The sequence below is a fragment of the Dermacentor silvarum genome, chromosome 1 (assembly GCF_013339745.2).
Source record: "Dermacentor silvarum isolate Dsil-2018 chromosome 1, BIME_Dsil_1.4, whole genome shotgun sequence".
In the NCBI taxonomy this organism is placed as follows: Eukaryota; Metazoa; Arthropoda; class Arachnida; order Ixodida; family Ixodidae; genus Dermacentor; species Dermacentor silvarum.
The window spans coordinates 150,256,430-150,283,910 of record NC_051154.1 but is presented as its reverse complement, the minus strand read 5'-3'; the positions used below and the strand labels follow the sequence as shown (position 1 = coordinate 150,283,910).

At 43.7% G+C, this 27,481-nt stretch overlaps 2 protein-coding genes across 9 annotated transcripts in view; one reads left to right on the top strand and one right to left on the bottom strand.

The window, feature by feature from the left end:
* The window catches only part of LOC119436225 (ras GTPase-activating protein raskol-like), a 379,883-nt gene that overhangs the window by 18,801 nt on the left and 333,601 nt on the right, over positions 1 to 27,481 (bottom strand). The window contains exon 24 of one of the 2 annotated variants that reach the window (XR_007463546.1): positions 7,850 to 7,924. The exons of the other annotated variant lie outside the window; for it this stretch is intronic. The gene's annotated coding sequence lies outside the window, so the exon portion shown is untranslated. Of the gene's footprint in view, positions 1 to 7,849; positions 7,925 to 27,481 lie in introns of those variants that run through there. 2 annotated transcript variants of the gene reach the window in all.
* The window catches only part of LOC119436231 (prolyl 4-hydroxylase subunit alpha-1), a 404,330-nt gene that overhangs the window by 62,188 nt on the left and 314,661 nt on the right, over positions 1 to 27,481 (top strand). For 6 of the 7 annotated variants that reach the window (XR_007463565.1, XM_037703025.2, XM_037703023.2 and 3 more), the window contains one exon: positions 13,833 to 13,901. Coding sequence is in view for 6 of the 7 variants with exons in the window: in XM_037703025.2 (XP_037558953.1) it covers positions 13,833 to 13,901 (69 nt within the window). In the remaining variant the exon portion in view is untranslated. Of the gene's footprint in view, positions 1 to 4,374; positions 4,452 to 13,832; positions 13,902 to 27,481 lie in introns of those variants that run through there. The other variant, XM_049656436.1, reaches the window with a different exon arrangement.

Here is a 27,481-nt window from a genome sequence, read left to right as displayed (position 1 = left end):
TCGCGCGCACCGTATCTTGAAAGCGATCTCCACACGGCTCTGACCTTTGTGTGCGCTGTGCTTACGCCGCTCAGTTTCCGTTGAAGCGATAGACCGCACGAACCTTCGCTTGCTGCGGCGGCCGCGCGTGGGGAAGCGGGCAGCGCGGCCGCCGCAGCGAGCGAAGAGACACAAAGAAAAGCACAAAAACAACAAAAGCGCCACCGCTTCAAACTCTTCGCGCCCACTCGCGGCTTCCGCGCTGTCCGGCGTCGCATCCGCACCTCCGCACCAAAAGAGAAAGGGAAAACGCGCGTGTCTGCGCGCTGTTCTCTTTCGCGGCCGTCGGTGGGGCGGCGTTTATTCGTATCAACCGACGCGGGTCGAAAATCGATTCGTAACAACCGTTCTCTAGCACGTTGCAAAGTAATGGAGCTCGGCTGGGACCTCAGAAAAATTCGTATCATCCGGAAATTCGTATTAGCCGTGATCGTATCATCGAGATTCCACTGTATGAGGGCGGCCCAATAAGTACTTAGCCTCACCGCGAGAGCGCGACGCTATCGCATGAGACGTATACTGACGGTGAGTACGCTCTCTTAGAGGGACGCATGCAAAGGTCCAGTCTAATCGGGCTCGCGGTTTTGTTTTTGGCCGCTTAAGGAAGAGGAAGCAGGTGATTTTTCGTGTGTCCGTTGAAAAATGGAAAAAGAGCAATATCGGTCGGTGATTCGATTCTTGTTTTTGGAAGGGAAATCGCGCAGCGAAATCAAAGAGCGACTGGATGCCGTCTACGGTGAGTCTTCTCCTTCGATGGCAACCGTCAAAAATTGGTTCAACGAGTTTAAACATGGTCGCACATCAGTTTTTGATGAGCCTCGCCCAGGGGCCCCGCAAACGGCTACCACGGCCGATAACGTGGCAAAAATCCACGACCTCGTATTGGTAGACCGCCGACTGAAGGTGCGCGAGATAGCTGAGACAGTAGGCATCTCAAAAGACCGCGTGGGTCATATCCTGCATGAAATTTTGGGCATGAGAAAGCTGTCGGCGCGATGGGTGCCGCGTTTGCTCACTCCGGACAACAAGCGCGTTCGTGAGACCACTTCAGAGCAGTGTTTGAAGCTGTTTAAGCGTAATCCGAAGGAGTTCCTGCGTCGTTTTGTGACCGTCGATGAAACATGGATCCACTGGTACACACCAGAGACCAAAGAACAGTCGAAACAGTGGACTGCACCCGGAGAACCTGCTCCGAAGAAGGCGAAGACTGTCGCATTGGCCGGAAAGGTGATGGCCACCATTTCCTGGGATTCTCAAGGTGTGATCTTTGTCGACTACCTTGAGAAGGGCAAAAAGGTGACAGGACCCTACTACGCCGAATTACTGGGCCGATTCGACGCCGAATTGCGAAAAAAACGGCCACATTTGGTGAAGAAAAAGGTGCTCTTCCACCATGACACCTGCGCCGTCGCCACGGCCAAGTTGGTCGAACTGGGCTAAGAAGTGGTGCCCCATCCAGCGTATTCTCCAGATTTGGCCCCGAGTGATTTCTTCTTGTTTCGCAACTTGAAAAAGTCACTCGCCAGACAAAAATTTGAGTCGAATGAAGAAGTTATCGCCGCCACAGAAGCCTACTTTGCAGCTCAGGAGAAAACATATTTTTCTGATGGGATCAAGAAGTTGGAGGATCGCTGGGTCAAGTGTATAGAGTTGAAAGGGGACTATATTGAGAAATAAATTGACACCATTCCAAAATTTTCGTTTTTCTTTTGAAGGCTAAGTACTTATCAGACCGCCCTCGTATATTCTGCTGGAAACCCATGCCGTGTGCTCAAACTTGTGTTTTAAAAAAATCTTAATTTCCCTAGCTGTATATAGCACATACATTGGCCAAGAAAGTGTCATGCAAGGGTGGTATTCTCAGATGATCACTTTCGGTGATACTTTTACTTCTGATAACTAGCATTGGATATGTTGGCATTCATACCAATAAATTAGCATGCGTGGAACTGTGCCAAAAACGCTGTCGCTCACTAGACACCGATGTGTCCGCTATTCCGATGCTAGTGCCCGACTCTAGTCATGCAAAATCTTGTGATAGTGAAAGTATCCATGAAAATGTTCAATTGAGAATTGAGCCTCAAGAATTAACTAAGCTACAACTGTTCAACCACAGATTTGTGGCACAGTTTGTGGGTTCTTGGTGTCTCACAGGAGACCAACCACCGCGGGTTCGAGCTTAGCGAGCCACAGGGCCGCGTCAGCCGTCGCCTCCAGCACCGCTCGCGTGCGAGCTCAGAGGCCGCAAGGGGCTACCGAGCGACGCACGCAAAAACGCAGTAAAGCCCTGAGTTGACGGAAACCGTTTACTGAAACCGTCGGCACCAGCACTGCACAAACGCCCGCACGGAGGGGAGCCAAAGGGGGTCCCGCACCAGGGCGAAAATACAATAACAGGCGCCTATAGCACGTCGCGGCGAGAGCACAGGCTCAAGCTGGGACACGCCGCTAGGAAAAGTCCCGGCGGCTATGCTACTTGCTCTGGCGATAACCAATGGGTCAACTCGCGAGAGCACGGGCAATATCCTTCGGCTTAGGCTTTCGGCAAGTGCGGCTCGGCGGGGTACGACCTCGCACGAGCACTAATGGCACCGCTCGTCGGCTTAGCGTCGGGAAAGGATCAGCACAAAGTACGCGCTCCCCGCACGGGCAAAGGCACCGTGCGCGAGCTCCAGTCCTAGTCACAAAGGTGTCGGCGGACGAGAGGAAAGTATGAACGTACCGTGCGCTGGTCCCGGAGAGAAGTCCCGAGCCATGCTCTGCCGCTAGCAGCCGAAATGCACGGCCGCGTGACGTCAGCGCCCCGCCCTCACCGCCAACCGCCGCATGCGCAGCGCCACCGCGGGAACCGGTTAGGCGGTGCGGGCGGGGAATAAGGCCAGCGGGGAACGATGGCGAGGGATGGCAGAGCAGGCGAAGCCCGCGCAATTATGCCGGCGCAACCCTCAATCCCCACAAGTTTAACGATAGGAAAATGAGAACCCCATGCATTGAAACCTGCGGGGGTGCACACCCCCACTTTGACAGCTGTTTATGTTGAAACACGTATACAGAAAATATTTAGCCAGAAATATTTGCGAAAAGTCAAGTTGTTTACTCCTTACACCACTTGTATTTTTTTACTTGTTTACATGTGTAAAGTTCACAAAAGTGAAAGGAAACTGGGGAGGATGCGGGTCAGAGTAAAACACAAGAACTTGCTGCACCCTTAACTTTTAATGGTGCAAGTGTACACAGCTCATATTGGAATAACTTCAAAAAATTTCATTGTGTTTTATTTATCTGTTTACCCAAAGGGCCTAGAAATTGGGGCCTTAGGGAAAACATAAGGGGGAGAGGGGTATATAAAATTGAACAGTGTGTAAAAATGTAGAATGCATACCAGCTTTGTGCAAGATTTGTTGAGTACAAATAGTAGCAACATCAACATAAATAATGAAAAGGTTAATTATTCAAAAGTCACAAATCAAGGACAGAATGAGGACTCCCCTCTATTACAGGATACAATAAATCATTTCAAAGAAAAGATAATCTCTAAAAAATGAAATTACTTCATGTTAAGGATTTGAAGTTTTAAGAGGACATTGTTTGGGAATTGAATAAGATCCCACAGGACGTATTAAGGACCTTTTTTTTTTGTGTGTATTGGATTTCTTGTCTAGTAGCACTTGAGGGGGGATGCAGGGCTGAAAATAAATTTTTTAACCGCTACATGGATATTTATAAAAATGTATAGATTCATGTATCTTCTTGTCTTAAGTACATATTCTAAATTTCATTAGTACAGATCAAATAGAAAAGAAGTTATGGCTGTCATACGAACCGATTATGGATGTCATCTTAGAAAAACTATCATTTCATAAATAATGAAGACATGCTGATTGTTTCTGTTGCATACCTTCTAGGAGGGCTATAGTGTAGGATAAGGCCAGTCGCGTGTTTTTCATTACATTTCTGTAACAATGTCATCACTTTGAGGCCAAGTAAAATTTTTTTCGTTGTCATAATATCTAAGATATGTAATAATTTTTTGTGTTAATACAAATTTAGAAATATAAAAAGTACCTCATCTTGTTCCTGAGAAAATTTCAGCCCAGAAACTATTTTGGAAGCACATTTTGGCGAAGTAGTTTGGAAATGATAGTTTTCCTAAAGGTTTTGTTCGGCCAAAAAGTGCAAACTGAGAAAAATGAGCTCAAAGATTTCAGAACACGCTATTTTATTTTAAGATCAAAAATAATTAATCAATGTGCCCTGCTGCATAGGTTGAACCCTCCTCTTCAATTCGAACCTGCTCTGCGGCAATTGCTTCAAGTGGTCTTTGCTTTTTTTCAGCTTTAGAGCAGTCCATTGCCCTTGTCTCACACAACAGGCGCCTCTGGCAGAATTGTGCCTTTCTATTTTATCTTTTACTCTGCTGTACTCGTGATGGAACATATCTCATGATTAAAATGCACGAAAAACAAGCTTTCTAACATGGGCATTCACTCCGTGTTTGGTTTCTTGCCTGCTCTGCGGCTGCATCTTGAATACAGTGTTCATGGTTGCTCTCAACGAGAATTCTTTTTTACAGCGAAGCTGTTAACGGCTCACTTTTCGATGGTTGTGTCCGGCAATAGAAAAAAACTCTCATTGGCCGTATGCTGTATGTGCGAGTGAAAGTGCGCGAGGGCGAGGGACGCGTGGTTTCACGGGGAGCAAATGCACGGCGGAGAGCAAACGCGACATCCCAGTGGAAGGGGATTGGTGTGCGAGGAGGGCGTCGAGGCTCCCTAGACTGTGTGTGTGCGTGCCCACTCTCCTACTGTGGCGCATGCGCACAGCCCTGCCGGCCTCTGCCACCTGTGCCGCAGACTCTGGGCTCTCGCCCGCCTCTCCTGTAACAGTGTCGACAACGGCGTTTAGCCGTTCCGTCATGTAGCCAGCATTTGGACAGCGGTTGTGTGCGGTCACACAAACGGCGCGCACAGCTGTTGTCGATGACGGCGTTTCGACCGCGTTCGCACCGAACGTGCGCGGCGTTGGTGACGTGTTTAGGAAGAACGTGTCAGCCTTTGTCGTGCACCCTATGGCGGTGTACCGTAGCGACTATAAGGCCGTGGTCCCTGTGGTCACTAAATAAATGAAAACAACCGGATCATATATATTTCTCATTCTTTAATAGTTCAAATAACCAATTACACCATCACATCTTAATAGTCATGATTGGAAATACATAATTTCCACCATAGTACAGCTTCGCTGGTCTTCCATCTACACCCCAGTGGAAGGGCTGACAGTTTTCTTCTTTTCTGCAGTGTAGATTGCAACCAAACTTGGTGATGAGCTTCTTTATAAGTCTTGGAATCCAAAATAAACAAAATTATAAAATGCGTTTTTCTGGTGGAAATCGTGATTTTAGCCCCACTTACCCCTTAAGAATGCACTTTAGAACTGAGAGTTGTAGATACTGCATAGGAACACTGCAGCCAGAGGCACAATCATATGTGCTAGTGTTTAATTGCTCTTGTGATGCAAGACCTTGCTGGTAATAAAACATGGACAAACATTTAGTTGCTTGTCAATTGCAGTAGCTACTGTGAAATGCCTATCTATCAAGAATAATTTCGCTTAAATGTGTTTGTCAGTGGTGTGAGGACTTTTCATTTCTGTTCAACTTTTCTCGAATCCATGGATCTAACTGTACAGATGCCACAGACCATACAATTGTCACTGTTCTTTTATGTGGAATTTGTGTAAATTTTGCTAATCTGACATCAGTTACTTTGGCTGTTGACAGCGTTAAAATGTCTCGAGGGCACTAAACTTGAGGTGTTGAATATTGGATTACTCATGCTAGAGCAAATTGTTAGACCATAGATTACAAATGCTGCCAGTCATATTAAAAGCACTGACGATGCAGCATTCATATTCATGTGGTCATCATGTTGTTCACGGTCAGCATGACAGTGTACATTGTCAAGCTGCCAGCAATCACAGACTGTTGGGAGGTGCATTTTCACACCACCGATAAGCCATGTCTATATAAAAGGCCTAGTTAAGTTGTTCAAGCCAGTTGCTGAATTGAGACAGTTTTAATTCAATGCAGACAAAAATTGAATAAGTTTTAAGTGATTATGATACACAGGGTGTTTCAGCGAACACTTTCAAAAATTCTTAAAGGTTGCCCGTGGCAGATAGCACAATTCTAGTTCATGAGCTGGTCTACTCGAAGAGACGGACATTACTTGCACATGAAATTGAAATGCATAATCGAATAATTCACAGAAATTCACTAAGTTTTTAACTAATTACCTGATGGCCCATATTGCAATTTACAAATTGTGGCCGTGGAGTTCGCAAGGCGGATCCACTTGGAATGAATTCTCGGAATGACACCAGTTTCGAGATATTAATTCCCGAACTTTGCGGAGAAATGCGTTGGCGTTCCAGTTAGGATTCTTAACAAAACGTTGCTTTTTGCATTGAAGCACAAAATTAACTGTGTTAAATTAACAGGTTTGAGGACGAAATTTTTACGTACTGATTTTACGCACTGGATTGGGGGCGAGGGTGAAAGCAGGCATGAAGGGACGATGTTCGAAACAAGAACAGCGGATGCTTTCCCTTTAGGTCAGTAACAAGGCGCTGATTGGCGCCACTGTCCAACCTGGGAGAATGCTTTGCCACGCAGTCGTGCATTGTAGCTCATACTGAGCAGGATAATACATTATCTATTATTTCCTAGGTTGTGTGCCTGAACCAACTACAGTATAGACCACTTATAACGTAACTGCTTATAGTGCAGGACCGGATATAGTGCGGTCTTTCCAGACTCCCGTTGATTTTCCCATAGCACTCCATGTATACACGTATCGCTTATAGTGCAGTTGCGGGAAACGTAATACCGGTTATAGTGCGGCTGCCTGGGAGTACGGAAGTCAGCGGGGACGGCAAACGCTCCCCTCAAACGGGCGCCCCAAGGAGTGCTCGAGGAAGAAAGAGAGACGAAGTGGAGGAGAAGGGCACGTAGTGCGAACGAACAGCCAGTGAGGCTGAAACCAGAATCTTGAGTGTGAGTCGAGAAATATCACGGCGCGCATAGCGAGCGAGGGCCACGAAACTGCCAACGCCGGCCAATGCTTGCTTCACGACAACGGCATTTAACGAAACTTCAGGGAGCGGGCGGCGCCGGCACGGCACGCGAAGGGCGCACGCGGAAACTGTGGAATGCAAGGGAGGAGGGCGGCAGGGAAGCGGATTTCGCCTCGGCAACTCCGCCCCTCACCCTCCCTTGTAGCTCCCTCACTTTCGACTGTCACCGTGCGCGCCCGCCGCCGCTCCAGCCGGCCCGGCGCCAGCTCGATCCCTGCAGTTTCGTTTTCTGCCGTTATCAGGAAGCGGGCGTTTGCCGGCGTGGGCAGTTTCGTTGGCCGGCCTGGGACAGCACCACTGCTTCCCTCTGCACCGTAGCCGCAGCGTGCAAGGTCAACACGTGACTAGAAAGTAGAGGAACCATAAAGGAGAAAGAAGGGTTCACTGCCATTTTCTACGCGTGGCTACGGTCGGCACGTACGTCGGCACGTACACGCATGTTCCGGCGCAACGCAGAATCGGCGACCTTGCCAGAGAGAGGGTGAAATTTCCGTCGCGTTTTTTTTTTTCTTTATTATGTTCGCGCGCGACATTGAGGGGTCTCTCCTAAGCTTTTACTCTTGGCGGTGCTGGAGCAATGCCGGTCGGAGGCGCCGCCGCGGGATTTGGTTCTTTCGCATACGCTTCGCAGCTCGGTGCACATGTTTTGCATATGTGTGGGCCTTGAAAATTGTTGCTTTGGTTATAGTGCGGTACCGCTTATGGTGCGGATATTCGCGACTCCGGCGACTTACGTTATAAGCGGTCTACACTGTAGTAATTGGCAGTGAAGGTCTAGCTTAGCAATTAATGTTTGTCATCCCTAATTTCATTAACAATGTAGAAACCATAGTTTTCTAATCTGTTTTGAAAATAGCAAACTTGCATTGCCATTTTTTTTTTGTCCTGGAAAATAAAATTTAGGGGCTTTTTTAATTTGTAAAGTCCGATAACTCTGAGCACCTGATATGAACAAATCCTGCGTGACCTTCAGGTTTGTTGTAAATGTGCATGACTGTGTTTCAAACGGCTCATATTGGAGAGATACTTGCTTCATTATGTGATTGAAGTGCCTCGAGCATCGTTTTATATGGTTCAGATAGCCCAATGACACATCATTTAGTTGAGCTAGTGTAGTGAAACTTAGCACTACTGCAGCGGGGTCCCTAATGTTCATCTTTAGTTGTGAATCCCAGAGCTTGTGCCCAAGGATTCACAACTAAAGCACGCGCTAGGAGAATAGGTCAGATAACATGTGTTCCTGCCTCGATATTCTACTATTAATTTGCACATTCAAAGTTAAGTTAGGTTTATTACTGTATTAAAGTCATAATGGTGATATTCCCACTGAGCTACTTACCCCAATGCAAATTCATAATACAAATCATGCGCATTTTATTGGGATAGCAACTATATGGACACTCCTAGAGCATTTCTGCCGTTGCCATGTTGTTCCGTATAAAGTCTAAGGGCGATAACATAGTCGCCGTGCACCGTATGCTGTATATGTGAGTGAAAGCGTGTGAGGGTGAGTCGACGATGGCAGCTCAATCTAGCGCGCGCAAGGGAGGAAAGTTTAAGTGGCCAATAAACCCACTATCCTTACTTCGTATAGCTGTCTACTAATTTGCTATTGCAATCTATGCATTGCCTTTTGGGGGAAACTGCGGCTTTTTTCAAAACAGAAATAACCTTTTACTACTAGAGTGTACACTAACAACGGTAAAATGAAACCCGTTATTCCAGCCTTATCACTTTGACATTCTCTGGCAGTAAATGTTAGACCATCTCAGTTGCAATGTTTTCCATAGCATGCTAAAGCAGCCTTTACAAAGAAATTACATTACTTGATTTTTGCATATAGTCTTCAAGTGTACTTCTTCATTCTTGCTGCATTATATTTGTTTGTGCACTCGCATTTTGTATAACTATTCCGTTTACTTAATTGTTGCTGTTACTGATGCCCTTAATTGTTTAATCTACAGAAAAAAAAACACTCATTCATTCCTGTATAATCATGTTGAACTACCTCTTGTTTTTCTTACACAATGTTTACTTCAAAGATGATTACATTAATTTATTCTACTGCTTTAAACCTGTTACCATCTATACATTCTTTATCAACACATGTTCTAATAGAAAATCATTCTGACAGTTAATACCTTACTATGTTACTCTATGCATTTCATGTCACAAAATAATAGTTGAATGAACTTGAATGCAGAAAAACACACAGGAACAATAAATGGGACCAGCATTCTTGTGTTCATGTTAGAATTTTTAAATGACTAAACAAATTAAAGGACACCTAAACAAACCCTGAGGTTTAAGATTTGTTATATAGTGCCAGTTGTGTATGAGTACAGCAAACATGCAGTCATAAGAATTTTTTGAAAATGATGCTGTAAAAGCAGAGTTACAGGTGTTTGGTTGTCAAGAATGCCGGCTGCCGCTCGTTTGTTCCTCTCCTTTGCGTCTCTCCCCTCGAGCAGTCTCTTCCTCACACCGTGTGCTCCTCTAAACTCCTCTAATAGCATGTGGACGCTACGTCATTATGAACATCACGTTCGTGTTTTTATTGCGATAGCAGTTAAACAGACACTCCAGGTGAATTTCTGCCATCGGTGTCGCCGTGATGTTTCGCATAAAGTCCAACTGAGATTGCAGCCACATGCCGTATGCTGTGAGTGTGAGTGAAAGCTTGCGGGGATGAGTAGAGAAGCCTGGTGGCTCAATCTCGTGCATGCTAGGGCGGAAGGTGGGAAGTAAGTGCGTCGTCTTCCATCGTGCGCAAGGCAGCAGAGGGGGGGGGGGGGGGGGGGGGCGTAGTTCTATTCCAGGGTCAGCTGTGTATGGTGCGGTTGAGCGCAGCTTAGCGTGGCCGTGCGGGCTCTATTTTGAAAACCATCTGCGAGGGGTACAGAGTCTATGAGCGCTGAGGGCTGATGACTTCATGTGCACAGTGCTCACACCGCTTAGCTCGCTTTGAAGTGAGAGGCAACACAAAAGGCAGTTTGCTCACTGCTGTTGCCGCTCTTCCTCACGCCAGCATTTTGACAGCGAGTGCTCATGGTCATCGATTCACATGTGTTCACATGTGTTCATGTTTGCCTGTGCATGCGTGACATCATGCTTGTTAATTTAGTTAGTTAACGAATGCTTACAAGTCTATACAGCTGATAAAACTACTATCCTTACTTCGTATAGCTGTTTAATAATTTGACACCGCAATCGATGCTTCGCATTTCAGGCGAAACTGCAACATTTTTTTAAACTGCAACATTTTTGTTCCTTGTTTCAAAACACCGCCTACATCCGGTTACCACGACTCCATCTTTTTTGGCTACCCGCTGTCGCTGCCATGCCAGCCTGTGCCCCGTGCTTCTGCGAAGCAGGGCCACAATGGACCCTGTGTTGTGAATGATTTGCGATCACTGCCCGTTTTGTTTACAATACATTGTTTAGAGGCCCGAAAGCCTACCACACAAATAGAAAAGAGAAAGTGCCAGCAAATGGACAAAGCAAGCCCCGATACATGCCAGTGCTTTGCCAGACCCACAACATGATGCTGTACCGCCGTGTTTCGGAGAGACCATAGAGACGTGCCATTGTTCGTTTGCAGGGTGTACATCACCAGCACCTCCGAGAAAAATGAAAGCCGAAGCATCATATCGGTGGCTGAAAAGGACTTGCATTATGTGTTTCTTTTCCTCTCTCTCTCTCTCTTTTTTTTTTTTTTTTTGAGATGTGTACTTGAAACACGAATGATGTGGCACTGCAAATCGTAAACTGAAACACACAACACGTGTGCGCACAAGCAACCAACACAACTATGAAGAGCAGGCGTACGACTTGCATCAACTGTATGGTGGCTAGCTAGCAGACGAACTGGAATTCGTAAGTTCTTGTAGGTCGACCACTCGACAGCGTTTACCCTGTTGACGTCACCTGGAGCATCCTGCTGAGATCACGATGCGCAGAGAGGCACTGGAAAAGCCAGGAGAGGAGCACGGGATTGTTTTTTAAATTTGTGGTGTCCCCACACCACATAGCTCACCGCGTAACTCAGCCACATTCCCTAAAGATGATCGCCATGGCATTCCGTACACAATGCGGGTGTTTATTTGAAATGTGTCAAAAAAATTTCAGGGGTTGTTTAGGGGCCTTTTAAGTCAACAGTGTAGGTGGCATCTGCTACTGTGGGTTTTTATGGCAATTGCTGGCTATGTGGATAGAATGCTTGAAAACTTAGATACGTACTTGATAAATTCATACTCTTAACAAGGAATGCCTAGTGCTTATCTGTGTGTTGGGTACCTTTAAACGTGCTTTGAAATAAACTATGTTTTACTCCTCTGACTCCCTCTTTTGTAAATCAAAAGACTTCGTTAACTCAAAACTGCTGCATAATGTTGCTTTGCTAAATTGGAAGAAACAACAAACAATCTCCAGAATATAAATATGACAGAATTTTAAAATAATTGATATCATGAATTTTGTTGAATTAATGTTCAGCTCCCCTGCATTAACTGAAATATTAACCCGTTTAGACGCCACTTTATCCCGTTGATTGAAATTTACTTTCACAACATTTCTTGCATCTTCAGAATCCTAGAAAGTGTACAGCTGCAGTAGAAATTTAGAACTTTCAATTGGTTAGTGAGTTTTATGAAGTTTACAGAATCTGGACTTCATGCAAAAACTCACTACAGGAACATCAAATATGAGAACATAAACTATTTCGTGTTTTAAAAGCTTGAAAAGCACTTATCCAGCCACTTGAAAATTATGCCGGGTGCATGACATTGTGAAAAACAATGAAAGAAGTGAACCCGCTACATACAGCATAGTGATGCCGAGTAAGAACACCCAACCGTCTACATTCCCACTCGTCTTGCTAAAACACTCTGCACATGTTATTCAAAATTGTAGCACAGTTCCAATATAAGTGTTTTAAGATGTATGCGACACATTTTAAATATTACTTTCATCTGTGTTTTTGCTCTTGATGCACTATCTAGCTGTACACAATTGTGTACAGAGCATCTGAAAGTGTCTGTGTTACTTCCCAGTTTGGCTGCTATCTTATCACTGCCACATTTTCTATGTGTTACAATAGCCTAATAAATGCTAAACAAAATTTTTCTACTACATGTATTTGCTATAAAGGAGAAATTAAACGTAAAAAGTTGGGAAACCGGCCAGCAGCATAATCTGTGTCACTCGCAAATCATTTTCAGGAGTGGGCACATGACTCTGATATTTTTGCCCATTATTTCTAAGAGGATTCTCAAATGAAATCAAGGGTCTGATGGAGTCGCATCTGGTTGCGGAATATCACAGTAAATAATACACGCTTAAGGAGGTAAAAATGTATTTAATTTAATCAACGTTTCAGCTCCTTCCCCACAGGAACAAGCTTATCCTAGCACCCAACTTCTGAAATGATATGTGCATTGTATCCACTGCAGCTGATTGCATAGCAGAATATCATCGATACAGCTGTGGCAGCTATTTGCATGGGAAGCTAAAAACATGCTAAACTGCTTTGTTATGCATTTGCTCTTCATCACTGCCATACTGTTGGCAGTTGCTTAGCCAATGAATAATGAGCTAAGTTGGCCATATCACAGTTGCAGGCCACTGCTGGATCACCTTTTGCATTGAAACCAAAATAAAGATGCTGGGGGTGCATGATAGCGTTAATTATATGCAACAGTCAACAGTTCATACATGATGCATGTGCTGCTCTTGGTGCAGGGAGTGAAAACTGATATACAAGATAATGGGCAAAAGTATCAGAGCAGAATCCATTTATTTAAACATGGCACATGTGCTTGTCTCCAACAGTGACTCATAGACATTGTTGGTTCTGCCATCAATGATATCCTTCACTGTTCATATATTTGTTGTTGTTAGTACAGCAGCGTTTAAATTATATCCAATTTTGTCTAAACCTATGGCATTCTGTCACTCAGTTTTATCTACATGGAGCAATGTGTTTTCTTTTATCAAACTGATATAATAAAACCGTATGAATCTTGATAATATCAGAATGTGGAGTTGTTGGTTGATCATTTTGAATTTAGAACAGTGCAACATGGGACAGACATCTTCTATCCTTGTCCCATGCACTGTTATAAATTCAACATATGAATCATGATGCTGGTAGCAGTACAAATTAAAATTTTTGATGATTTCAAACTTTTTTTAGAACTTCTCTTAGGCCTAGCCAGCATGTTATATATAAAATTAATTAGTAACTAAAAAGAAGTTTAGCACAAAATAATGATGACCTAATTGCACTTTGTGTTCCCTCGCTTCATCACCTATAAGCACACAACAATTGTCAGAATGCATGTTAAACGACATGACAAAAATTGTTGCTGCAGGTGGTGCTGCAAAATAATATAGAGGGAAAGAAATGAAATGTTAAAGAAAGGAACAATATAATAAACTTTGTGCATGTTGGCAAAGATGATACTTAAGACTTGTTTTTAAGTAGGAGATAAGTGTTTCAACTAGTTGAACTACTAGTGTCCATGCCTGTTTTTCTTATGTTCATTTTGTACTACTATTTGCTTTGTAAACCTTTATTTTTTGTTGCACTCCCCCTCACCCCGCACCTTCTTCTGCTTACTTATTTAAGCTTGTGATTTCAATGCCCCATGTTTCTGCAGATGAGTGATGTGTCTGCTGGTGGTGCAACAGTCTTTCCTCAGCTGAGGTTGACCCTTTGGCCAGAAAAGGTAACCCTTATAGTATGATATGTATTTATATGATATGATATGTATTATGTATTTATGATATTGTCTGCGGGAGTCCATAGTGAGGGAAGTTGTTAGGCTGTAGGTGCATGCTGTCAATGAAGTTGAATTTTTTTTTTTGCATTTTAAAAAAGCTACTTATAAGTGCTCTAAATATTTTGACAAAAGCAGACAGGAAAATAAAGCAGCAATGGCAGAAATGTATTATAGCATACTGAAGCACTTCACCTTATAGGACTCGGACTTTGCACAATACTGAGGAGTAAAGCAACAGTTCACTGTGTATTTCTGAGTAAGCTTTGACATATTCACACATCTTGGTGCTTATTAATAATATTGAAAAATAAAAAATAGCAATCAATTATTTTGAGTTAGGTACGTTTATGTTGACAAGGTTCAGTGCACCTTACTGGTCTCAACAATGAGTTTACAGTCTAGTAATAGCAATAGCTTCTGTAGCCTTTGAGCTGCATCTGTTCAAATGCCACCAGTGCCAAATTTACTGCTCATAACAGGCTGGTACAATGCAAGAAACTTTCCACTTGAATTGCACAAGCTTGCTTCATGCATGCGCCTGATTGAAATAAAGATTGGTAATCTTAACGCTGAGAGTATAAGCATTAAGTGATAAAGGTGTGTTAGGTGGTTGATGAAAAATAAATTAACAACCATATGTAATGACAACTGTTGTGCATTTCTTTTTTCAAACAGCTCGCACTGAATTTTTTGGCATCATACATTCATCATTGACCAGAGTGACGAGTTCATCTTATTACGAGTGTATTTGGCAAGGTGTTGAACCGAAAAGTTTTCGAGTTCGGTTTGGGTTCAGGTTCAGGCTTCTGCATATTTTCCAGTTTGGCTCAGCTTCTGCTCCGGAGCAAAGATATTATGGTATGAACCAGTTTTATGGTGTCAACCAGTTTTAACTGGTTCATACGGGTTTGTAATGGTTCGGATTATGGTAAATGAAAAGGTAAAAAAACTAAAGTTTTTCAGCCTCACCGGTGAATGTGTTTGAGCGAAAGAGAGATTATTTCCACCCTTACGTGACGTGGACCAATTTACCTCTGGTGCCTTTGATATTGCACAAAAAATTCAATACACTGAGAAGCGCAGGCATACTGTGATTTGCTTTTGAAGGCGACAGTGCCTGATGCGTTAAAAACACATTTAATTCCAATTAGGCCGCCTTACACTTTTGTGCATTTCATCCATTGAGATTTAGGGACCACTGAGGGACTAATAAATTAGAGGCACTGCCTACCATTTTTCATGAACCTACTATTTTGTAGCACAATGGAAGGCCTATTATTCGAAGTGTCCAAATGTGCAATGGTTTCTTTAGAAAGTTTGTCAAAATTTTTAAAACAGAATGTTTTTATCTACGTAGTCTCTTAGAACTGTGTACAGACGCCCGCAACACTGATTACTGGACGCGATGGCAATACCATGTTGGTGAAAGTAAGAAACTGGAAGTGCATAGGGCTTCTGCAGTAATTATTATTTTGTGTTAAACACTGAAACTATGGCCCTAATAGCTGTCCTCAGCATGTAATCGGTTGCATAAGTCATCAGTTTTTGTTTTTTTTTTTCTTAGTGACCTATAATCTCATGTGTTTACTACAAGCACAGTCTGTGTAGTCTGTGTCTTGCTGTTGGCACTGCTGCTGAAATCCAAGCCTTTTGACAGTCTAGCAGGCACATTGTGGTAAGAAATGCCTAAACTAGTGTTATGATGACACCGACATGCCTTAACAATGCAATGCATTTTCGACATGCTGAATATGACAGCAACACTTGGCACCACTCTTGCAATGCTACTCGCACTGATGCGCATCACCATGTCAAGAGGGCATACTTGTGGACCCATTAATGCACCAGTCTGTTAGTCTGCATGAAAGCAGTGCCACTTTTCAACATGTGCTAATTAATTAGAAAAAAATTACATTGAATTAAGTTAGAAAAAAATTACTCTCTGACCGAAAGAAAAGTTAGCAGAAGCACATAAAATACAATCTTAAACAATACGTCAATGTATCTAAGCAAAATAACTCTAATCTCCCTGTGCCGGTTTCAGGTCACGTGATGATATAGATTGGTTTACACTGTTTCACCATCAAATAACACCACATGTCATTATTTGCCACTTTCAGAGTGAAATGAAAAATATAATTTCTTGTTTATGGAATAAAGGCATGCCTGTTTCCGTTGATGTGACATTTGATCTTCTGATTTCCACACCAATCCAAGGACATGTCCTGAGCAATAGACACTCATTTTAAGATTTGGCAACAACACAGGCCTGTGTGACAGGTGTTTCCCTTACAAAGGATGTTCTGTTCTGTGCAGCCTGCAATCAAGTTCTAACGTCGCACCCATGCTAGTTCCATTATTTTAAAGGTCTTGAAATTTGATGCTGTCACATGTTTTTTGCGTGAGTGTTTGAATTAACGTGCCTATCACATTACGAGCTTTTGCTCCATATTGTAGTTTGCTGCATAGCTGATGGAGATCAATTATTTTATGGCCATGTAGCCCTGCACCCAGAAAGCAGCTACAGAGGTTGTGTTTCTCCTAGTTTAGTTGTATTATTCGCTAAGTTCATCCACCTACATCAATTGCCTGGTATCACTCCCAAGTACCTGCACCAAGTAAAGTGAAATTACACCACATTAAAATTCCTTGGAATTTCCAATAAAAACATTTCTTTCTTAATCACGTACGAATCTGGTCTGTAATTTAAATGGAAGGGCTTTTCCTCCCTCTTTCTTTCACCATCATTGTCACATGAAGCACTGTCATGTCACACGTGACACCAAGCAGAATCAGAATGTCAAGAGTTTCAATTCTATAGATTTGTAATCAGTTGTTGGATTAAAACTGCAGCTTAGCCAACAGGCGTACAACATTGAAACGGAATAGGAATAGTTGAACAGAATTGTTCAAGTCTCTTTGCTGCAGCAAGATGTGCGATCATGTGTAAAGCACCCACATTCATCATCGCATACAGGGCAGCCTTGGTTGCACAAAAATTAACGACCTTGAGAGAGTCAGAACTGAGTTGAGATTATTTATTGAGTTTTCCTGTAGCATGGTAATCGTTTGCCAACTACGGGAAGCTGTCAAAAGTTTCCCCTAGACATGCCCTAGCAGAGGGTCCACAGGACCTTCTGAACCATTTGTCGAAGCAATTTGTAATGGTTCCTTAAGTAAGTGATGGTTCAGGTTCATTTCCAAGATGGCAGAAAAATAATGGTTTGGTTCGACTCCTGTTCAGCCCCTGTTTTCAGCTAGGTTCGATTCCCTGGGATTTGGGCTTGTTACTTTTGCCGAAATTTTTTAGTCATTGTTGCTGAATTTCAGGTTAGCTCACGTTCATTTTGTTCGGTTCGAGAAATTATAATTTGATGTGCTCTCTCGCTTTCAAGAACCTTTTAGCATACTCAAATGTTACATGCCTGGACATGTATAGCGTTCGTCAAGAGTTTAGAAGCCGCTGTGAGCATTTCCTGACCTGTTGTTAGGCCATGCCCCAGGGCTTGTGTAGAATTTTCATTGCTCTAAAGCTCCAGATGTTTAGAAAAACAGTGCTGACTGTTGTCATCGTCATAGTCCTGCAGATTACCACTGAATTCAGTGTTGTATTAATCATCCTCTTGACCACTTCCTCTTTGTTTTGGGGATGCTGTTTAGCTGCACTGACAAACTTGTCTTGTAAAGGGGCGCTGAAACACTTTTGTGACTAATCATAGAATGGCCTCACAATTGAAGGATATCGCCTCATAAATCTCATATTGCAAGAATTTTTCAAATCCTTTGAGGTAGGTATTGCACTGATGCACAGCTTTTTCTTTCCTTTTGTCTCCACTATCATGCTGGAAGCTACACAGGGAGGATGGCAAAGGGGCTAGGCCCCACCCAAAAGTTGGCATATTTTCTTATGGGGCTACTTTCAGTTCAGGCTTGCACTTCGTTCTCTCGATGTGAGATGGGCGCTCGGGCTGCCTGGTGTCGCCGTGCCCCTCGAGCTGCATCACCTACAGAGACCAATCAGAGCACAGAAGTTGTCAGCAGCCATGGAGTTGCAGCACTCCATGGCGGCCGCGGTATCTACAATTCGCAGCACACCAATGCAATCTCTGAGGCTACGCACAGCAGATGCAGCTACATGCAACTGTCGTGTGTAGACTTAAAGTGCAAAGATGAAATACTTTTTTGGTCTTTTTGAGATTGCAGATAAATATATTTTTTGTTAATTTAACCCAAAATTAGCAATGATATTACTACTAAGAATGTTCTCGCGTACACAAAATCCGCCAATACTGGTGGGTGTGCAAGTTCGTGCGTGTATGTATGTTTTCTTACTCCAACTAGCCCAACTACAAGTTCTTTACTGGAAGGTTGGCTGCTTTGCAGCTGGCGATGTAACTGCTGATGACATTACGAGGGAGAGAGCAAGCAATATTTTACTGTTTTTTGACACAAGAATGTAAATTCCCTGCTGCATGCAGTGGAATAATAACTGGCTCACATGTTATCAGGGGCCTCATCTACAGATTGGTAACGTTTTCGTACTACAATAAACCCTCACTATAACGAAATTGTTTTACTTGAATTATCGCTTTATTCGAAAAAGTTTGGGCCCATAGAAATGCATAGACATCAGCCGGGACCTTCAGTCCAGATTTAATTATCCTACAAATTGAATTAACCGGAGTTGAATTAACAGAAATGGTATTCAGGGCTGGGCAAAAATACTTTGCAATTGTATTATGATACGATACAATATACTCAGGCAACAAGTATTTGATATACAGGTGCAGATACAAGATACTACTGCAATTATTGAATCTGATACCATACTTTTTATTTGTATCGTAAAATACTTTGATCCATTTGCAAATTTCTTATTATAGATCTATATAATGTAGCAGCAAACGCATATGCACAAAAATGTTTGCTTGGAAATTTCTTTACTCTGACCAACCTTGTTTCATTTGAATGAAATGTCTCTTAGTATCTCAAAATTTGTGTCTTTCTTGCTCAAAGTATAATATTTTCATTCCGAAACATTTTATTGGGGTTGTTTTAACTGCTTAACATGAAAGCTCCTTATACGCTGCGCTGTCAGTGGTTTTTGCTTGTCGATTTTTGTAGGGAGGGAAAACAAGACGTGAAAATCAGAGAAGTTAACCAGATAAAGTGTCCAGTTGGCTACTATGCACTGGGAGATGGGATAAGGGCAGAAAAGATAAGAAAACAAGAGAAGATAAAAAAAAAGAAAAAGCAAAAGCAAGCATCAGTTTGCACATTCTATAGTTTTTCAATGAGTCCCGTTTCTTTTAAAAAGCACAGTAGTGCTTTTAAAGCCGTTCGTGCCAATGTTGGCTGGGACCAGGGTCCAAGAATTGTGGCTTCCATAAGGGGACGGTTGTCAATCTTGTCGAGTGTGGTGCTGAGGACTTTTCTTTTGTGCATTGAAACAACGACAATCACACAGAAGGTGCGCTGTCGTCGCTTTGCACCCGCAGTCTTCACAATCTGGAATTGTGGCCATTCTGATGAGGTAGGAGTACGCATTAATAAAAACTACTCCAAGCCATAGGCGACAAATGAGTTACCTCCAGTTGGGGCAAGCCATGTGGAAGGCGGAGCTTCAGATGAGGATCCAGTGAACAAAGGCGCTGGTATTTAGAGTCTGCCAAATTTTATTGGACCAACGTAAGCTTGCGAGCAAGCGCACGGAGCTTTCCTGCTGCGTCTGTTCTTTACATTAGGATAGCGACGCAATCAGCACTGTTGTGTGAAGATCGAGTGGCGGAATCTGCTTGCTCGTTTCCAACGGTACCACAATGACTTGGCAACCATTGAAATACAATGTCATGTCCTTTCTCAGTAAATTTCTCGTGTGTCCATGACAAGTCGTTCGTGGGGTCCACGGCATAATCCCGAGAGCAAACTCTGGAGGACGACCTTGGAATTGCAGAAGATGGACAATTTCTGTACCGTTTCCTGATCGATCAATTCAATTGCTGCACGCAGAGCTGCAAATTCGACAGTCATCGTTCATGTCAAGTGCGATGTGCTGAATTTTATTACTGTAGATTTTGCTGGGACAAATACTGCAGCTGCTGAACTGGAGTGCATGACCGACCCATCAGTGTAAACATGTGAGTGGTCACTGTGGACCTCATGTAGTATTAATAATGCCGCCTGCTTCAATGCTGCTGACGGCATTTGTGCCTTCTTGATGCCGGGAATGGTAAGACATACTCAAGGTGAATGCAGAGACCACAGTGGCAACGAAGGCCATGCTGCTGGGACGTAATTCGATGGTAGCGATGCTCCGTGAGTAGTCAGGAGACATAAAACTCATATGTGGCCTAGTTGCTGGCAGGCAAGCAAGATGGTGCTCTGCTTGCCGACCAGCTAGCAGGTCGCCATCTAATTATGAGAGTGTCAATAAGAAATCTGTGCATGATGGCATAAATACCACTATGAAGTTTTACCTTGTCTGTAAACGGTATTACCGCGCAGACGTTCGCATGCGTGTTTTTGTCGAGGCGGCGCATGTGCCACCACGTGACTCTGCTCCACCAATAGGGACGTGCAGACCTCATTGCCTGCCCTCACTGGAGGGCTCTGGTGGAAAGGTAAAACAATGTCGTTGCCATTAGTTTTATTCAGGTGGCTTAGTGGCAGCAGTATCAGCTTGAGAAGTGGAGTTCAGCCGTTTATATTTTCGCATGGTGATGCTGCGATAACAGTATCTTGTATCTTAAGATTAACGATACATTCTTTAATGTATCTGAAATGCAGATACTGATAGACGTCTTGCCAGACATATCATGATACAGCTACAAGATACCCAAAGAGTATCTAAGATAGTAACTAAGATACATGTATCTTTTAATACTGCCAAGCACTGACTGTATTACATACAGGGTGACCAAAAAATACTGTAACGCAAAAAAACAACCATATCTCTTCAATGAACGAACAAAGCGAGGTGCACTTTATTTTATTCGAAAGGCCATTCAATTCTGTAGAAGAACTCAAATTTCAGTTTCAAAATGTTCACCTTGTGCTTTGATACAGGCTTGAAGACACTTCTGGAATTTCTTCAAGATAACTTGATGTCTTCTGGATTGATTTCCTCCCAGGCCTTCTCCAAAGCATGTTTGAACGATTCAATGGATTTGTGCTTGAAAGAGCACACTTTTTGCTCCAGGATCCTCCAAACTGCGAAGTCCATCGTATTGAGATCGGGGGAATTCGAAGGCCCAACATCCTTTCCCCAGAAGTCGGTAGGTTCACCTCACACCACTCGAGAGTCTTCTTCACTCCGTTGGCAGGGGCCCAGTCATGCTGCAGCCACCAGTCAGTGTTTTCTGCATTCCCTTGATCCCAGCGAATGACGGCCCTCCAAGATCAGCTCGCGATAGATGTCGGCATTGAGTTTGACCCCTTTCAGCATAAAAACGATCTTTGTCTTCCCAAGGCCTGAAATTCTGCCCCAGACCATGATGCTCATGGGAAAACGGGTTTTTTCTACTCTGACACTTCGCAAAGAACCCTTTGGCAACAATGCTCGGTGATTCTGTGAATTCCAAGCCAGTTCGACAGTGAAAATCTTCTCATCGGTAAACAGAATCCGGTTCAGGGCTTCATCGCGGCTCAGCTGCTTCATCCTGCGGCACTTTTGCAGCCTGGGGGCCTTCATTTGGTCTGTGAGCAGCTGTCCTTTCACTGGTTTGCGCACCATGAGCGTGAGATCCTCTTTCATGAGTAGCTGCATGGTTGAGTTGCTAACTCTGTGCTCTTGGGCGAGTTTTCTCATGCTTTCTCATGGATTTCTCTTGATTTTCTTGCTGACGGCCAATTTCAGTTTTCGGGCTCTTGCTGTTCGAGGCTTCCGCTTCACTGCCGGTCCTTGATGCCCCCTGTCTCCTGAAACCATTTGATGACGCGATGGACTTGAACATGCTGCAATTTAAACATCTTTGTGATCTCTGGAATCATCATACCCTGCTTGTGGTCGGAAACGATTGTGTGGCCCAACTCTTCAGAGAACATTTTTTGTAAAAAGACAGGACACGAAGAACAGTAAAAATAGCCGTTCTAGTGCATATCAAAAAAGCACAAGGAACACAAATTGAATAATGTCGGTACTAGAAAATGCGACATTAAAATAAAATAAAATTGAAAGTGCATTACAGTATTTTTCGGCCACCCTGTACAAGTGGAGGGCAACGATAGTGCTTAATGCACTTCACGTTCTTGATGTGAGATAATGCTACTAAGAGCACACCCAACGTTACTAGACTAGCTTCAGTTGTAAAACTCTCCGCCCCCGCGCTCACATCCGCTGTCGCCACTCCTTGGGCAGCCGCCAAATGGCGGCGCCGTTCCATCGCGCTCCACTGCAGACGCCTCGCCGCAGCCTTGAGCTCGTGCAGACGGGCAGCTTGCGCGTGTTTCACGCATGCTGGCGTTCTCCCAAGAGTCCAAATTAGTGATACCATGCGAAATCGGTATCCACCTACAGCGATAACATATATCGGGCTAGTTGGTTCATACTGAACGAACGGTAAACTACACGATAGGAAGAAACGCATACGACAAAGTGCAGAAGCTGCGTTTTTAAGTGCCATGTGTTTCTTCCTGCCGCCTAAACCTTTCATGCAGTTTACTTTTCCCATACAGCAGCTTGGCACGTTTTCTCGCTGCTTTTACTTGCTTAACACTTTGGTCTGGGACAGTTATACTCCAGCTAGCGAGACCAAATTTGTTATCCACAAGAATAACAGCACAAATTTCTTGTAAACCAATGAATGCTTTATTAAAAAAAACGAAGTAAAAAACAACTGTATGCCCCTATATACAGCTAAGACTTAAACTGTCACAAGGGATATAATCTAGGCAAATGATTTGGGCCTACGTGGAAACCAACTCCACCTACAGCAGCTTGGCACGTTTCCTCGCTGCCTTTACTTCAGGACTGGATCCCTGCCGTTGCTCCAGGAACCTTGCCTAAGAATGCATTTTTATGCAAGGTATGCGTGTATGCATGCACGTGACTAAATAGAAATTAGCGTAGCTTGCACAAGTGGCGCAAAGCTAAAGAAACAACGGAGCTGATCGGCACCTAGCTGGTCCTGGCCTTATACGGGTTATGCTTTTCCAGAATTTATTGATTATTAATTGATTGCCTATTGATTGGCTATCGCAAGGTATTGGCCACATATTTGGGCTAGGCTAATCACTACCAAGTCATCCCTAGCATTTTACGGAATTTATTGATTATTGATCGATTATTGACTAGCTATTGATAGGCTATCACAAGGTATTGGTCATGTATTTGGGCTAGGCTAAGCACTACCAAGTCATCTCCAGCATTTCCCAGAATTTATTGATTATTGATCGATTATTGATTAGCTATTGATTGGCTATTGCAAGGTATTTGCTACGTATTTGGGCTACACTAAGGACTACCAAGTCATCCCTAGCATTTTCCAGAATTTATTGTTTATTGATCGATTATCAATTAGCTATTGATTGGCTATCGCAAGGTGATGCGAGGCACAGCTTTGCGCAGTGACGTCATCGCTAGGTGAGTTTTTGCGAACACTACGCGGGGAAGCAAAAAGATTAAACAGCTCCACTGTTAAAAATTTAATGATGCTTGCACTCAGTTCCTGAAAGCGCAAAGGGCACCCAACACGACTTAGCATATTCTCTGACAGCTCTTCTAAGATGGCCCAGAACAGTTCACCAAACATCTCTCTTTGTTTGCGTTTTTTTTTTTCCCCGGTTGGTTCGACAGATACGAGGGAAGGTTCGGGAACACTTTCGGCACCGCATCCTCTGCAAGTGTCCACATGTCTCGTGGCACCACACTTTAAGGTGTCCTGCTCATGAAAGTATAAATCACACACCATGGATTTCGCAGAGAGTTCCTGGTCTGCACGAGGAATCGCTCTGTTCAATGCCGAGCGAAGTGTCGCATTGCTGGGAGCACACAAGAAGTGGGGCGCCGAACTGTCGACATCGTTCGATAGCCGCTTGTTGCAGTCAGGAACGCAGCATGTCGACATCGTCTGCTAATATCCTTAACAAATGCGGCGAAGGCTACAGTTTCGCGGATGACATACTTCCTGAAATCCGCCATCAACAACCAACCACAGAATACACCAATGCTGCACCGCACGTTTCGTCCGGCCAGTTTGCGTAGCCAGCTAGTGGGGAAGTGAAGCTGGGTGCGATGGCAACGCCATGAAGGCGTGGGATGGTGGCGGTTCCACGCAACGCCGCCGAGTTTTACAATTGAAGCTAGTCTAGTAACGTTGAGCACACTTCCATGCTCTATAACTTGTTGCTTTGTATGTTTCATGCAACATACAATTGAAAAGAAAGAAATTTGATATGTTGAAATTAAAAAAAAGACATCATATATATATTGAAGGTGTAAGCAGGCTTCCTGCGTGCATTGCTAAAAACTAATTGAAAGAAATTTAATAAATTGCATGCCAACATGGGTACATGCGCCGGAGTGTAACAAAAAAGAACCCCAGGTGGCCAAAATTAATCTGGAGCCCTCCACTACAGCATGCCTCATAATCAGAACTGGTTTTGCCATGTAAAACCACAGAAAGAAGAAGAAGAAAAAAAAAAAAAGAAGGCAGGAATGTGCCGCAACTTCTAGCAAGATTGGAGACTAAAATGGCTGCTCGTCAAATTTGGTGGCAAATAGCGGTTGAAATTTTGTTATCAGCTCCCTAAAATAGGGCTTGCATGTAGGCTCCCTTTTGTGCCGAGCGACTTTCTCCATTGCTAGCTGTTGTCATCATCACGCCTGTGCACCCTTTTTTTCCATGCTACACCCGTGCATTATCAGTAGCGAGTGACGCTGCCATGGCGCCGCAGTGTTTTGGAACTAGTGTGCAGTGGAACGGGCAAATGTTACTCTGCACAGCCTTTCGCATGTGCGTCATGGAAGGCTTCAAAGGCTGTGAAAGGAGTCAATCACAATCGAGAAATTCGATCCCGATCGAAAATGCATCATGCGACACCCATATTAGGCTTGCGGGAATTGTGCTATTTCAGCTCTACTTTCTTAGCTTTGAGGAATACATGGTTGCGCTTACAGGAAAACAAAAACTTAGAAAGAAAAGTAGGAAACGATAGGTCGGGCGGTGAACTTCAACTGTTTTATTCTTACAGTAGAGCAGGAGAGATTCAACAAATGCCCATGCATGTGTCAGTGTCGTCTAAAGTGTTTACAGTAACGTTTTTAACAGGTGTATTTCCTTGTCAAACAGAAAAACAGACGTATCACTAATACAACTCGTGCCTCTCTCTTTTATGTGATAAGCCTCCAAAAGTTCTCTTGCTAACGTATCACCACTTCTGCCAATTATCTTAATGTCATGCAGTAGTGGCTCGCATCTGCCGGCCAAGCAAACCATGCAAAGCACAGGTAAGTGTGCATTACCTTTGTTCATGATGGACAATTCATGCTCCCGTGCCTGGTCATTGACACATCTCCCTGTTTGGCCCACGTAGGACTTCCCACATTTCAGCAGTATCTCATATATAACGCTAGTCGCACATTTCACGTAAGGTCTGGTGTGGTTTTTCTGCCATCCTCACTTTTTGTCAATGCGGCTGATGCGCGGACACAGTCCAGTCAACTTACGTGGCTCTGAGTAAAGAACAGGTACACTAAACCTATTTGCGACTTTTTTCAAATTGTGGGAAAGTTTGTGGACATATGGCACCACTGCGTGCTTGCATCCTTTTTGGTTAGGGCTAGGCATATGCTTTTTGCCCGTCACCTTCTGGAGCAGTGTTTTTCAGACCGCCCCCACGACCGAGCTCGGGTAGCCGGCTGTCTGTATCCTCGCCAATTGGTTGTCAAATCTAGCCTGCAACGCGTGAGGGCACGGCTTCATGAGAGCAGACTCGAGGCAAAGTGTGGCTATTGCTCTTTTAACTAACTTTGAATGTGCCGAATCGTACGGCAGCAATTCCTTCTGTGCACGTGGGCTATACTGCCAACAGACATGGTTTCTGTCAAAGACTAAAATCATATCTAAAAACTGAAGATTGCCATGGAAAGGGATTTCATGTGTAAATAGCATGCCCGTCCCATGTAGCCTAAAATCGCCTAAGACCTCGTCAATGCGGTCAATGGTAAAATCATGGCTACTTTTTAAACAAATTAAAAAATCATCAACATATCTAAAAGCCTTAAGGTAGAACCTATCATCAAAGGAACAGTGCAGGTCGCGGTCAATTGACGCCAAGGAAATGTCACAAAGCACAGGAGCGACGCAGGAACCAATGCATATTCCTTGCCGTTGAACATACAAGTCGTCATTAAAAGAAATAAAAGTAGACTTTAAATAAAATTCCAACAAAACCATAAAATTGTTAGTAGACATGCCCACTAGATTCTGAAAAGCTACTGCGCCGTTACAGTCAATGCAATCCCTAACGGAGGCGCACATTTCCTGTTGAGGCACTGAGTAAAACAAATCAACTATGTCTACAGAAAAAACGTACGCAATAGAGGCGTTTCCTTTCAGGAATTGAATTAAAGCTCTAGAGCTTTTAGTCGTGAAAGGATCATCCACTTGCAATGATTTCAAATGATTTAAAAGAAACTGGCTAACTAACTGCTGCCAAGAACATTTCTCGGTTATGATGGCACGGAACGGAATTCCTTCCTTGTGCAATTTTTCTGTAAAAAACACTCTTAATGAAACACCTTTACAATCTTTTATTGCCTTGACTAACATTGAAAGGTTAAGTTCTTTGCAAAGGGCTATTGCTTGTTTCGTGCCGTATGTCCACAAACTTTCCCACAATTTGGAGAAAATCGCAAATAGGTTTGGTGTACCTGTTGTTTTCTCAGCGCCACGTAAGTTGGCTGGACTGTGTCCGCGCATTAGTCGCATTCACAAAAAGTCAGGATGCCAGAAAAACCACACCAGACCTTACGTGAAATGTGCGACTGGTGTTATACGAGGTGTGTTCAAAAAGAAAGCGAACTTTTGCTGTAACACCTTTACTGCTTATGGTACAACATTTTAAGTGCTGTCCCCTTCAAAGTACTCCCCTTTACTGGCAATGCACTCTTCCCATCTTCTATTTTTGGAAAGCCTCCTGGAACGCACTTTCTGGAATGGCGCGCAGGTCTGTTCTCGCATTGTCCTGGATCTCCTATACAGTTTGGAAACGACATCCTTTCAAGGTGGTTTTCAGCTTGGGGAATATAAAAAAAGTCTGCTGGGGCTAGGTCTGGAGAATATGGTGGGTGGGGAACAACAGGAGTGTGGTGTTTCGCTAAGTAACTGTGGATAAGGAGCGACGCGTGAGCCGGGGCGTTGTCATGATGCAACATCCAAGCCTGATTTTCCCACAATTCAGGCCTCTTACTGCGCACAGAATCTCTCAAACGTGCTAGGATTCCCTGGTAAACTTCTTTGTTTACCGTCTGACCATGTGACACACATTCCTGATGGACAATGCCTTTGCAGTCAAAAAACACAACC